Raw genomic sequence first — 14,458 nt, 5'->3', positions numbered from 1 at the left:
TTTGCGAGGTAACGCAAAAGAAAAAAAATTCCCCATGTCCCCTAGAGGGCTCCGTACAAAACAAAACAAATTCACCATTAATTTTATCTTCTTAAGGTACCTCAAGAAATGAAAAAGACGTAGAAATAAAGACTTTGTCCAACAGTTCCTGTAAATGACAAACCTGTTTAGTTCTCTCAGATGAATAATTGGTGCAGAACAATAAAACATGTTCCACTGTCTCCTCTTGAAGACAAGTCATATTTTTCTGTAGGATGTTTTCCTCATTTATATATAAAGTATTAATTACACCTGCATGACAAAAATATATTCAGGATGTAGTTGTTTCCATCTTTAATTTGTTGGGGTTTTTTTTGTCATCATGTCAACTTTCCTTTGAATGCTATAAAGTCACCTGCCTTTTTTTTCTTCTCCACAATGTTTCTGTCATCTTCCCTTGACCTGTTTAATTACTGAGTTGCAATGAAGGCACCAAATGATCCTCCTTATAAACGGGCATCACTCCTGATGGGGGAATTACCTGCAGGTGTGCTGGCAGCTGTTCTTCTTTTTCTCCTTCTTCTGTGATCCTTATTAGCAGTTGGCAAACAACAAAATTAGAGCATTGCCGCCCCCAACTGGTATGGAGTGTAGACCAGAACATCACTCAGGGGTTATATTCTATGACTGTGCTGATTTAAGACAATGAAATACTTCTAAATAAACTGACTAAATTTAGAGTTTTTTTATTTAGTTGGATAAAAAAATCTGCACGATAAGAGATGCCCAATGATTGCACATGTGCTTTTAGAGGAAGGCAAACACTCACTTTTACTTTCCTCAACATTCATATTTTTGAGGTTTATTACATTTTTAGGCTGATTAACTAAAAGCACTGTAGTTGGTGATTAATAAAAACAATCCTCAAAAATAAAGCTTGAATAATAATAATGTGAACAGTATAATCCACTTTTTGCTAGTGACATTCTTAAACACCCTCACTTTTCCCACAGTTTGCTCAAAAGTCTGGTCTCTCTTGCACTTACTGTGTTTGGCCCCTCCTCCCTTCTTCTGCTTTTTCTTGAAACCTGACACTGGTTTGTCCCTCCTTAGGCGCCTCCTGCTTTGTGGGCTTTGTCTGATGTTCAGCTTGTGCTGTGGATACCACACAGATGTTACCTATTTGATGCTCTTAAAAAAACTTGACTTATGTTACAGCCTTAATTCAAATTGTATTAACATTCTTTCTCAAAATTGTACACACAAATACCCCATTATGACAATGTGGTTTTCTTTTCATTCTTTTTTTTCTAATTTATTAAAAATAGAAAACAATAGACATCAAATTTACATATTTGATGTCTATTGTTTACCAATTGCCAGTGGTGTGATTGGTCCAGGCTTCCAGCTTTTTCTAAAAACATGAAAGAGTAACGCTTAGCCTGGAGGGGTGGGGCAAATAAAGCTTGGCGGGCAGCCAGGCTTATAATACACTGGCGGGGTTGCCATTCCACCTCAGGGCTACTAACGAACAGTAGCAATGAAATAATAAAACAGTGATAATAAATAGCTACTCAAGATTCGGGTCACAAATAACCAGTGTGGTAAAAGTTATTAATATCTTTAAAAGACAACATTATATTATCTTGTATGCTTAATTCTAAATTCTCCTTGAAGACATAAAACAAATTGCGTTCACTATTTTTACTGACCAAAATGAGGTAAAACCTCAAAGCAAAGATTGATGCAGTTTTAGACAGCAGAGGATCACTAACTCAGAAGCTCTGGGAGAGAAATGGGATCTTTGTTTTTTATAAAAATCAGACTAGTAACACTTTATTTGACTGGGTGTGCATAAGACTGACATGACACTGTCATAAAGATGAAGAAGTCTATGAATGTCTGTGATTGCTGTCATGAAGTGTCATTCAGTAAATAATGACACTTTTCATACAAAATTGCTCAGAAAGTTGCATTGAAAGTCCATTAATAGTGCCAATTTTGTATTAAAGTGCCATTATTTACATAATCATGCAAAGCTGGCACTTTCAATGGACTTTTAATACAACTTTTAGATCAACTTTGCTTTAAAAGTGTCATTTACCAAATGACACGTCATCACAACAGGTGTAGACATTCATAAAGACTCCTTCATGGTCATGACAGATGTTATGTCATGTTTATGGCAGCATCATGCCAGTCTAATGCACACCCTGTCAAATAAAGTGTTACCATTTATTTATAAATGCTACAAAAGCACCACTAGTTGTTCTGTGCTGCTTTTAGTTGTCCTGAATAAATGTTGGTATTATCTGTACAGTGATCCAAAGAGCTGTGGTGTTAGGCTCATAAGCCCTACAAGCCAAAAAGATGAGTTGCAGAAGCTTCTCTAAGGAGAAATTCAGAGAACTGCCAGTAAAAACTAAAGAGGACAAAAATGAACCACAAACAAGAGCTGGGAACTTATTCTGAGTTCCATCTACATGCTTGGTTAAACAATGTAAAAGTTAATTTCGTTTTTAAACATGATACGATTAGATTAAGAGGTTCGGGCTTTGTGGTATATGTTTGTGAACATGGAAGAGAACAAGAAGAAGCTACACTTCCACCTTCAGTCGACGAGCTGGAGCTTTAAGACCGGACTGCACAGGTTAAGCAGTAGGGGGCAACATTGCAACGTCAGGGGAAGTCAGCTGCCGCTAAACTCCAGAAGAAGAAGAATCCGCGCGATGAAACTCCTTCCATGCTTTCAGTGCCGCTCATAGAGTCGCAGGTATGAAACATTTTCCGTGTAAATAAGTTCAGCTTACAGTTAACGCTTTAAATCTTTGGAAATACGATCATAGGTCAGAGACGCTCCGGTGTGTGTAGTCTGGAAGCTAACTAGTTAGCTAACGAGCACGGCTAGTTTCTGTTTCAGATCAGGAACTTCTGGTCAATTCATGGACTAGTCCAATCCTTAAAAAGTGTGCTGCTCTGTGTTATCAAATCTGGAATGAACTGAATCGAAGAGGGCTGTAGTTATCTTCAACTCACTGTGATGAACCCCATTCATCAACAGAATCTGCAAGTGGAAATAATAAAAAAAAAAAATCACTTAATACAATTCACCTTCAGCCATGACAGGCTAGCAATAATAAATCAGCCGTTTAGCTTTCTGTTGGTATAAAACAGGGGTCTCAAACTCGCGGCCCGCGGGCCAACTGCGGCCCTCGGGACGATAGTTTGTGGCCCCGGCCTTAATATGAAAGTTTAATGTTAGTGGGCCCGCGAGTTTGATATAATTGACACTTTTCAGTGTTGTGTGCGAAGCTGAACGAACTTACCAATCACGGTGGAGTATATTGCTCTCGGGGGCGGGACATCGGCCGGGCCTATTTGCATTTTCTATTTGTCATTATTTGCATGCGGTACATGCAGCAATTTCCGCGGCCGCTCCCTCTTCACGTGCTTCAGCATCCAGTCTAGACCCGGAAGTTGCTGATCAGTGTAACGTAATTAAGGTTAGGCGCTGTAAGCTTGGGTTGTGTTTAAGGGAGGAGAGGAGGCGGCAGATTCGTCAGGACGGTCAAAAACTCACAACCACACTGGTACTGGGAATTTCCACAGTGTTGTCCTTTAATAAATACGCTCTTCACCAACCTTACAAAGCCCGGTTGAACGGCTGCTATATTATCAGACATGAAAATTGAGCAGCGTCCAAACAACCCGTAACATTACTAAAAAGTTAGGGAGCTAACATGTCCGTCTAGCACGTTTCTCCCACGCTCTCTACAGAGAAGCCGTGGCGCATACTTCTGACATCATTAGCAATACTAGAGTATCTTAAAGAGACACTACACAATTACGGCTGTTACAGCGCCTGACTACGGCCAAATATGGTAATAGGCAATCAGAAAGGTTCGGCTGAGGAGACCGTGTGTGTGAATGTGGCCCAGCCTCACCCAGACTCCACCTCCAGCGGCCCCCGGGTAAATTGAGTTTGAGACCCCTGGTATAGAACAAACTAGTTCAGGTTTGAAGAAACAAAGTATTATAGTTTATGACCTGGACCAGTTCTAATGTCGAGGAATCACCCCTTATGTAGCTTCCAACTTCTTCTTCTTCGTTGGTGGCACCACCTTTTTAACATATTTAAATGTATTATACATGTTTATTAATGAATGTAGGAACATTGGGTATCTGGAGTAACGGGAAGTAGAATTGAAGCGTTTAAAACTTTTAGCAGATAAATAAAGGATTGATTTATTTACGACCCAACATGAAACAGTAGACTTGTCCAGGTCACACAGCGTGACCCCTGGAGCGGAGCTGTTTGGGGACACTTTTTGGTTGTTTTGGACAGCATTTACGTCCAGTCCTGATGTTCCTGTTGCCTCCCTGAAGTTGCAGCTTGATCAAAAGCTGCCTGTAATGTAAACTTGAGTGTGTTGTAAGTTTTCTCTAACTGTCTGCAGGCTGAACATGGATGCGCTCTACGGTCCCCTGGGCGTTGCCGCCGGTCTGGGCTGTGGACTCTTCCTCGGCTGGCACCTGCGGACCCGCCTCGGCCCCGCGTCCAAGAGCCTCATGAAATCGGCGGGGAACGGCTCTGGGGAGGCCAGCGTGATGGGAGAAGGCGGGGAGTTCAAGATGGTGCTGGTGGTCCGGAATGACCTGAAGATGGGCAAAGGGAAGGTGGCGGCCCAGTGCTCCCACGCCGCAGTAAGCGCTTACAAGCAGGTTCAACGCAGGAGCCCCGAGTTGCTCAGGCAGTGGGAGTACTGCGGCCAGCCGAAGGTGGTGGTGAAGGCGCCGGACGAGGACACCCTGATAAACTTGCTGGGCCGAGCCAGGGAGGTGGGACTCACCGTCAGCCTCATCCAGGATGCAGGAAGGACTCAAATCGCACCCGGCTCTCGCACCGTGCTGGGGATCGGTCCTGGTCCGGCCGAGCTGGTGGACAGCGTCACCGGAGACTTGAAGCTCTACTAAAATGTTGTCATTCTGAACGTAGACTGTGAAGTCAGTACTGGAATTACATGTCGTTTCCACAACAGGACGTGATTGCAGATGTTTGTTAAATAAACTAATGGGCTCAACATACAGTCATTTGTCTTGCCAAAGTTGCACCGATCCAGTTCTGATACCAATGCAGACATGAGGTGCTTTGGTATCTTCTGAGTGCTGAATTGGCTTAGTGTTTTTTTTTTGTTTGTTTTTTAGCACAAACTGTTTTTAATATAGAAACAAACACTGGTCTCAAGTTTTTCAGGAACTAATTACAAAAAAATTCACTAATAAATGTACCAGAAATCTTTTCAGACCTATTTTTCTTATTTGGTTGGAAACTATAAATATTTTTTTAATGACATTTATGTTTTTCAAAGACTACAAATTGTCTTTATTTCAGTCATGTGACATAACGAGTCACATTTTAACAGGGCAGAATTAGGGCAAGAATGGCTCTTTGAATAATAATGGTTGCACCACATTGGTCGAGTCTTGGTACTGAAAATAAAATAACCAAAGAAACCTCTAAACTATGGAAGGCTATTTGGGCCACTGGGAAAAGAATCTGATTAACGCTATGCAAAAATGCACTGAAGACATAAATGGTGGCTTTACCCAAACATCAGTAAGTCATATTATTTTTATTTATTTGTTTGCCTACACTGACATGAAATCAAAGCTTTGAGATTAAGGTGACAACCATTTTTTACTTCCAGCACATTCCCCCATGTACCAGCAGAGGGCATGAGATCCCTATATTTATATTTTTCTGGAGGTAGATGGGAGAAAAGGTTTTGTGCGCCATCCTGGGATTAGCGTCATTTATTACCGTAATTTCAAAAGCAGTACACATCAAGTGTTTCTGTTAATTTTTAAGAATATGTCTTAAAGGACATGAAAACAGAAATATTTATCAGAAAATGATACAAGAGCAATACAAAAGTATGATCTAAAAATATCAGGAAAATTGCTAGCTCCCACTGGAAGGATGAACCACAAAAATGTCAATTCTGAAGAAGCTGGTTATTCACAATACACTGAATCCACATACAATTATTGGAGAGTTAGGTGGAAGGAAAAAAGTGTCATAGAAAACAAAGCACAAGCAACAATAACATCTTTTGAGAAAACTGAAGCAACACCAATTCTAGAGTTTGAGGCAAAATTCACAAGATTAAGAGTTTTAAGACAAAACCATTTATCCAGACATTTTAGAGCACTTCCTGCTTCCTTCTGCTGACTAGCTTTATTGCGATGCTGATTATTTCCCAGCAAGACTTGGCACCTGTCCACACCATCAAGGCACCCAATACTGCTTGAGTGACAAATGTCCTCTATTGGCCACCATATTGGTTTAACCAGAACCTTAAAGAGAACCTATAATGTACTCAAAACAAAAAATGCAACACCAAACCCAACAGCTATCAAAGCAACCTGGACTTCCTGAACACATCAGGCTGATTTTCTCCATGGCACATCGATTAATTCATGTAAGCCCTGAATAAAATACTGAACAAAGCTTCCAGTAGCTCAACAATGCACAAGTGATTTTTAGGTTTTCATAAGCTGCAAACCAGAACCATCTGCATTTGAAATTCAGAGTAAACTTAAGAGTATTAACGTAATAATCGGACACATAACTAATCCTAGTTTCAGTTTAAGAGCACATTGTTGGAATCGCACCACCAAATATTAGCTATAAAAGAAAACACACTGGTTAGAAAAACTAAAACAAGAAACCATGACACCACTCTTGACAAACAAAGCCTTTATTTTATTTTTTTTTTAAGTGGAAACAAAACCGCTGTTTCATTCATTATGATCCTGATTATGCACAATCAAGTATCGTAAGTGCACAATTTAAATCTAAGGTAATTTAGATAAGAATATAAGGAGTTAATGATTGATTTTTCTGTATACAAGCAAGCCTTTAGTAAAAATGTCAAAGCCCCCCCCCGCCCACGTTTTGACATCGTTTCAGATTTGGATGAGTAGGTCAACTGAAAACAGTAAATGCAACCCCACAACGGGACACAAGAAGAAAGTGTGGAGCAAAGAAAAAAAAAAAAAGAAAGAAAAAAGTCTCCTGCACAATTGGCAACAGTGACCAAACTGATGCAAACCGGAGTAGGACAGGGGCACGTTAGTCACACACAGGTCTGCAGTCCCTCCTGAGGAAGAATGGTCCCGTGTTAAAGCAGTGTGTAAAGCACATGGAAATGTTTTCTGAGAAGAACTGAGTTTAGAGACTTCTGCATAGGCTTTTGCTGGAAAGAATCAAACTTTCCTGTACATCGTATGTAAATAAGTCTTAGATTTTCTTCAACCAAACAGCCCTGAAGAGCGAGCGCATGGGGACCAGTAAAACGTAGTGTTTTCAGGATTATAGTCATGAAAGCAGCAGTCTGATGTTGCGAGAAAAACAAAACAAAAAAAAACACAGAAGCAAGTTTTGGTGTCTGAATATACTACAATTCAACGCATTGTACAGTCGGACAAAAACGAAGCTGCTCACACGAGGACAGGAAAAGGTTCTACATTATCTTCTCACTACAGAGTGCAAAATCAGATGCTTCACAACAGACCGTAAATCTGAGAAGAGAACTGGCTCTCCTCACAAGCCCACCCATTGTACATTAACCATGTCCCCATTCAAATAAAATACAAGAAAATTAATCTAGTCAATACGGAATGTGAGAAAATTAATCTGATTTAATCTTTTTGACAAACTGGGGGGAAAAAAAAAACAAACTGAGTCCTTCATGACAGTTTCAAACAAAGGAAAAGTAAAAAAGAAAAAAAAAAAGTAATAGTTTGTCAGTATCATCTCCCCGCTCCTAGTAGAGGGCAGAGAGGCGATAATAAAGGTGTGGTGAAGGACTGTTGGGAGATGGATGGAGCCTGGATGTGGACAGACAGGAGGCGGGGTCTTCACATGCCGTAGCCGAAGCCTGGCTGAGCTGCTGGCTGGGCGTAGCCTGCAGGGGCCTGGTAGCCGTAGCCGTAAGCTTGCTGTGGGGCCACGGGGACGCTGGGGCCTGCTGTCAGCATCAGCTGAGGTGTTCCTGAAAGAAAAAAAACAAAAACCTCTCATCTAAACTGTTTTACTATACATCAGTTTATGACATACTAGCCATCTTTTTTTCTTTTTCTTTTACCAACTTGTTTTATAAGGTTAAATTTAAGAGTTTCGCCCAGTGTAGCTTGGTGGGCAACCAGGCTTTACTTGCCCCACCAGGCTAAGTGTAGTTAGTTGATTTGAAAAAGGTTTTTTATACACCAGTAACAAAGACATATTAAGCTAGGTTTATAGGTTTAAATTATGATGCCTGTTTGTGCACTTCTGAATTTGTGTCTTAATATTTCTAAACAAAAACACAGTGGGCTGCTGGTAGACTGCCCAGCACGCAGACCACCAGTCTTTCCAGGTTTTCTGGGGGAAAGCCTGAATTTCAATTGAAAATCCTGGATAAGAAACACCAGCAGGAGATGAGTAAGGCGCTCTCGTCGACGGGGATCACAGCCTTTACCGTAGACGATGGGTTGCGTCTCTGTTGCCTGCTCCTCCTCTTTTCTTAGGGATTCTGAGGTTTCAAGCTTGTCGACCTGCATTGCAGAGAAATAAATATTTAGTGCCAAGTCTAAATGCGTTGCATATTTATAAAAAATAAAAAAAAATGCTGACATGCTAGAAATGGGAAAATGAGTATATACATAGCAAATATTTTAGATATTTCTTCATCATGTTTTGTATTGTCCTCCAGGCTCCATCACACTATTTTTAGATTAGTACTCAGATTCTTCTGATTTGGTGTTAAATACCAATAAGCTCATAGTGTTGGATTTTAACATTCATGTAGACAAAGTGTAACCTTTAATATTACATTACAACTCAATTGACTTTGCTCAAGATATCCACAGACCTACAAACTTTTGTCTTCATAATCTAGACCCTGTGCAGAAATATGGCACAGAGTATGAACAGTTTTTCCCATTATTCCTTAATGTAAAGAAAAGAAATTGATATACAATAGTTCAAACTCTTGGTGAAATGAGGGCAGGAATTGCTGATGTAGAGCCTAATCGCATGCATTTTTGTTCAACTTTAACAGTAAAGCTTCTAATAGTCCGTGCCAGTCTCCATTTCTGGTGGATAAAACACCAAGTACAGATGGCCAACCACCACAACATAGTCAAAATATTTTCCAAACTGCCTGACACAGGAAAAGATTTGTCAGAACAAAAACAAAACAAAAAAAAAAATCTTCAAGCAGCAAGTCAGAGGCAGCAAAAAGCAAAACGTGTCCTGAGAGGACGAGCAGCAGCACAAGCAATACGATACACTAAACATCTTCACATCCACATCCAGTTTGTCCATGCCTATAACATATGCCGACTGTCACTTGAGGCAGTCCCATGCGGGACACACTGCTGGTCATATTAAAGCTGCAGTGTGGTGAGGCCAGCTGTCCAGGTGCTTCCAACTGTCTACTGCTATGTTTCAACAAGACATGCGTCCTAGTTAGCAGTAGACCCATGTTAAACTCTCCCAAAAGCTTTTACTCAACTCTCTGGGAGAAAATGCTCTTTTTAGGCTTTCTAGAGTTAAAAATTACACCAAATAGTTAAACTGTTAAAGTGAATTTTCAACAAAACTTCACTCAGCTAAGCAGAATTATGTCCAGCTCTTTTTCTTATGCACTCCACTACATCTCTGAGGTTTTCTTCTGGGACTGAAGCATTTCTTAAAACACTGCAGTGGAGTGATAATGTTAACACGTTAAAGCTAAAACCATGCACACTAAGGGCTGCAATCTCCCGAGCAAAAACCGTGTTCAGCTTTCACCTTTTCCTTAACCGCTTCAACCTGTGAGGGGAAAGGTGCGGCACAGGAGATCAAGATTAAATATCGCCTTTCATTTAAAGACAGCAGTTCTGACATGTTAAAAAGGTGTATTTTTTTTAAGACATGCACCAATCAGGATTTTCTGATTTTGTTTATGGCCTGATCTGGTGATTCTGACCTTCTGATAAATTTAGCAGATTTTGATGAAATAAAATTTAACAAAAAAACATGGGAGTTTTTGTGTCTTAATGTATTTTAGAATTGGAAGAAAAAAATTGTTCTTGACCTACCAATATTGGATCAGAGCACATCAAAGTTAAATGGCCCCACTGAGCACCTGATCCGATTGGTGCATCTCGTTTTTTTTTTAAACTGCTGTTCTGGTGCTTTGATAAATGCATAGGTCTTCCCTCATACCTTGGAGAGGTACTCCCTCATGACCTGAATGAAGTATGGCATAGAAAAGTCCATGATGTTGTGCCTCCAGGAGGTCTCCAGCACCACGTCGGGCCGCAGCAGGTCATAGCAGGAGAAAAGGCAGGCGGCGAAACACTCCCTCTTGTTTTCCTGCAGGAACCAGGACAGCAGCTCCTCTGCCAGCTCCACGTCTTTGGATTCTGATGCGTACAGCATGGCGTCCTATCAGAGAGACGACGTGGAAAAACTCATTACGTTTACTTGTATTTATTAATGTTCCAATTATGAGTCAAAGGCAACTCTAAACGGGTGGGTTTTTAGCCTCGGCTTTTAGGAACTCTGTTTCAGCTGTTTTGCAGTTTTCTGCAAGTTTGTTCGATGATTAAAAGAGCATAAAAACTGAACGGCTCTTTATGTTTGGTTCTGGAGATGCAGAGCAGAGCAGACCAGAAGACCTGACTGGTCTGGAAGGTATGACAACAGCAGATCTTGAAAGCATTATTTCATTAAGTCATTCAGTGATTTATAAGCTAGCAACAGTATTTTAAAGTCTATTCTCTGAGCTACAAGGAGGCAGTGTGAGGACCTTAAAAGTGGGATAATATGCTTTATCTTCCTAGTTTTAGTCAGAACGCGAGCAGCAGCGTTCTGATCAGCTGCCTTGACTTTGTTTTTTTTTAAGCAGTCCATATCTCCTTTTTCCAAAGAACTAATTTCTCAACGGTCAGTACAAAGGTCGCCTAAAACTAATTCCAGGAAAAAAGCGAGTAGAAGCAGCACCTTGTAGAGCTTGTCCTTCTTGCACAGCTCCACGCTCTGTTTCCAGCGGTTGTTGCCTTTGAAGAGGTAGGCAGCGATTCTTCTGAACTCAATCAGCTCGTGTTTCTCCAGGCGCTGGGCCAGCGAGATGTTGTCGAAGTTGTCGTAGGCATCTATTGACGTCCTCAGAGCCTGAAACGAGCGGCAAATTGAGCTTAACAGTTGAATTTTTAAAAAAAATAAACAGAAATCACACTGTGATGTCAGTCAAACTCACCTGATAGTCCTCTTCTGTGATGAAGAGGTTGTTAAGTGCTTCATTGACAGATTTGTTGTTGTGGTTCTGTACTGAGCGGAGGTATGGCTTGACCAGAGGCAGCTGTTTCACCTGAAAACACACGCACACACATGTTCAACATTGATGGCACATACAACTCAGAAAAACAACTGGACCTTGGTGTGTGTTTATCAGCTTCAAAGTACCTTAGCGAAGAAGTTTACAGCACGAGAGTGATCCAGTCTAGGGGAGAGCACCATCAGCAAATCATTCAGTAACAAAGGCTTGAACTCCAGGTAGAACTGGACCGCTTTGTAGTACAGCTCTACGTTGGCCACCTACACATGATGCAGATTGAAAGGTTTTTAGAAAATCCACTCCAAGACGACTAAAATTTAGATATTTCTCAATCTGACCAAGCCGTACTTTGGTGATGATGTCTTTGAACTGGCCCTCCTTCCAGGCGTCTGTTGGGTGATTCATCATGGTGATGATGGCGTTGTCAAACTCCTCGTACTTGTCGTAAAGGAAGACCAGCTCGGCCCACAGGTGCGCCTGCTCTGCCGCTCTCAGGACCTTCGGGATGTTAACTCGGGACCAGAACAGCTCCAGATGCTCCCTCATCTTCTGGGGTTTGAACTTTGAGTACAGGATGGCCAGCTCTGTGAACATGCCCATGTGAGCGCGCTCCAGGCCCAGCGCCGCCTCCAGCATGGTGATCAACTCCTCAAAGTAGCCGCGATCCTGAGGGAGACGCGAGGATGAAGGTAAGGGACTCACTGATCCACTTTTCTCACTTCCGATACAAACATCGCAGGTTTAGTATCGGCCGATATCAAGCAGATACAGGAAAACAGTGCTGAATTTACTTGCGGCATTTAATAATAATAATAATAAAAAAAAGAACATAAATGTACTGATCACAAGTTTGATAACTGTGGACCATTATAGCAACACACCAATAGCTTCACAAACTTAGTCAAACATGCAAGTCAGCTCAATTAGTCAGTGTAAAATAAACTGAAAAAAAAAGATAGGTTTACTACTTTGGTCAAACGTGGCTGATGCAGATATTAATATCGTATCAGTGCATCTCTAATAAGGACGCTTTCATAATGAAGCGTAAAGGTTAAATAAGTCTGATATCACCTACCTGGTAATAGTTGATGAGCTCCTCCAGCTCGTCAGCATGCACCACTATGTGGAGGCCGCACATCTGGGCCAGCCTGAACTCCTGGCCGTCCACGCAGGCAAAGCACACCTCCTTCCAGGTGCGGGTGCTGTTGGCCTTGCGGGCTCCGTCCACAGCGGCTTGGTACTCTCCCAAGTGCACCAGAGTGGAAGCCAGGCGGCCGAAGTTGGAGACGTTGTTGTAAAGCAGTTTGGCGGCTTCGTACATTTTCTCGTCGTAGCAGCGGTCGCCGACCTGGAAAACGACGGAGTAAAGGTCCAGGGTTTAAATGTGGATCGGGCAAAGAAGGGAGACTGTGTCGTGTGTCGGAGCAAGGTTGACCTGCTGAATGTGAGCGTTGTTGGGTCCGTTGATGAATTCCTCGAGTTCGGCCAGGCGGTTCGTTTTGGCCAAGGCAAAGATCAACTCTGTCTCCACGTATGACTCACGAGCCTTCTTGCGAGCCATCTGGAGGAACTTGACGAGATCCTCCCAGTTACCTGGAAACATATATACATGATGGACCAAGTTAACCCAAAAAAAATATATATATTTTATTTTAGTTTTGGCTGTGTGCTTATTGTCCTGCTGGAAAGGGAACCAGTTGATTGTTTAAACATGAGGTTCAACATGGCTGCTTCTGTGAGATTGTACTTATTCTAGATTATCCTACTTACCGCTCTTATCAGCTGCCTGGACCACCTCCATGTATGCAGACGGGTCGTCAGCTTTGATGTAAGAATCAATGGCTTCTTTAACCAGCTCCTTCTGGAGCTGAGCCTTGGCCAGCTGGCTCCACACAGCAGGCTCATTGCAGCGTTCTGCAAACTCATAGGCCCGGTCCAGGTTGCCGATATGCTCGATGAGCACCTAAGGAGGAGGGGGGAAAAGGAAGAGAAAAATTGTAAGCCTCCTTTAGTAAATAAGGCAAACATTTATGCAATTTCAAGGGTACAGACCTGCACGGCTGAGGTGTTGACGTCAAACTTCTTAAAAATGGCGAACGCCTCCTCGAAAAGTTCATTGCTGATAGCGATGTTTGCGATATCAGGAGCGTCGTAGTTGTCCAGCCTGCTAATGTATTCCATCACACGCGTGTGGTCGGCTTTGATTGCGGTCAGGATCAGAAGGTTCTGCAGATTCCTGGAGAGAGAAAAAAAAACAAAAAAAACGATTAGCACTTTTTTGGGTCAAGTAAATCTGAAAGTGGTGAAACCTGCATAAACCCTGTGATCTCACCAACTCAAATTTAAGACTTTAAGACCACTATGAAGAAATTTAAGACTTTTATTGTGAGAACTGCACAAAGTATAATAAATTGGTTCTAAACTTGCACTTATCCACAATAGACATAAAAATCTAGCTACCTATCAAGGGTGTATTAGCAGCTAGTTACTTGTAGCCTCAAATGCCTTGAGTTATAAATAACCCAATAAAGACGTCAACTCAAACTTGCCTGACAGAAAAGTCCCGCGAGAAAAAAAAAAAACTACATAGGATATACGAGATTGAATAGTTTCACCATGACAAAATTTAGGGCCTGTGATTAATGTATTCAAAGCCAAATTGCATTTAAAAAAAAAATAAAAAATTAATTTAAGACATTTTAAGGCCTTAATGAATTTATGACTTTTGGATAACAGTTGAGGTGAAGAACATTCCTACCTGTGTTCACTGAAGACGGAGTTGTCCAACACTATTTTCTCCAGCAGCTCAATGAGCTCATTGGGCAGGTCAGCAGTCATGAAGGCTTTGACGGTGACCGAAACCTCCTCAGGGTCCTGGGTTTCCGACAGAGCCGTCTGGACCACCTGAGGACAGAAACGGAGTCTGAGAGAAGCACCAGGAGAAGGTAGGAAGGAAGCTTTACTGTCAGGTGTTCAGACTCTACCTGGTCAATGAGTGGCCGTCTGTAGGGGTTGCTCTCCAGCAAAACACTGGCCCACAGCTCAGCGTCTCTACGTCTCACTAGGTAGCGAGACAAGCTCTTGAACAGAGAGTTCTCATTGCAAACCTG

At 41.8% G+C, this 14,458-nt stretch overlaps 2 protein-coding genes across 3 annotated transcripts in view; one reads left to right on the top strand and one right to left on the bottom strand.

The window, feature by feature from the left end:
- Positions 1-2,672: 2,672 nt before the first annotated feature.
- On the top strand, positions 2,673-5,278 carry ptrh2 (peptidyl-tRNA hydrolase 2). The gene is made up of 2 exons (XM_005812325.2): positions 2,673-2,752; positions 4,437-5,278. The coding sequence occupies exon 2, from the start codon at positions 4,444-4,446 to the stop codon at positions 4,951-4,953; it is 510 nt and encodes a 169-aa protein (XP_005812382.1). The 5' UTR covers positions 2,673-2,752; positions 4,437-4,443; the 3' UTR covers positions 4,954-5,278.
- Positions 5,279-6,722: 1,444 nt separating this feature from the next.
- The window catches only part of LOC102226183 (clathrin heavy chain 1), a 30,047-nt gene continuing 22,311 nt past the window's right edge, over positions 6,723-14,458 (bottom strand). For both annotated transcript variants that reach the window (XM_014473794.2, XM_005812326.3), the window contains 13 exons: positions 14,333-14,455; positions 14,107-14,252; positions 13,401-13,584; positions 13,119-13,311; positions 12,784-12,941; positions 12,424-12,696; positions 11,697-12,014; positions 11,477-11,608; positions 11,271-11,381; positions 11,015-11,185; positions 10,235-10,456; positions 8,502-8,577; positions 6,723-8,036 (listed from right to left, as the gene is read on the bottom strand). In XM_014473794.2, coding sequence (XP_014329280.1) covers positions 7,903-8,036; positions 8,502-8,577; positions 10,235-10,456; positions 11,015-11,185; positions 11,271-11,381; positions 11,477-11,608; positions 11,697-12,014; positions 12,424-12,696; positions 12,784-12,941; positions 13,119-13,311; positions 13,401-13,584; positions 14,107-14,252; positions 14,333-14,455 — 2,241 coding nt within the window. In that variant the 3' untranslated portion in view covers positions 6,723-7,902. The remainder of the gene's footprint in view (positions 8,037-8,501; positions 8,578-10,234; positions 10,457-11,014; positions 11,186-11,270; positions 11,382-11,476; positions 11,609-11,696; positions 12,015-12,423; positions 12,697-12,783; positions 12,942-13,118; positions 13,312-13,400; positions 13,585-14,106; positions 14,253-14,332; positions 14,456-14,458) is intronic.

The sequence above is a fragment of the Xiphophorus maculatus genome, chromosome 11, assembly GCF_002775205.1.
Source record: "Xiphophorus maculatus strain JP 163 A chromosome 11, X_maculatus-5.0-male, whole genome shotgun sequence".
Taxonomy (NCBI): domain Eukaryota; kingdom Metazoa; phylum Chordata; class Actinopteri; order Cyprinodontiformes; family Poeciliidae; genus Xiphophorus; species Xiphophorus maculatus.
This window is presented reverse-complemented; position numbering and strand designations above follow the sequence as displayed.

Excerpts from the sequence above, each read along its gene's own strand:
- ptrh2 (XM_005812325.2), top strand. The coding sequence starts at position 4,444 with ATGGATGCGCTCTACGGTCCCCTGGGCGTTGCCGCCGGTCTGGGCTGT.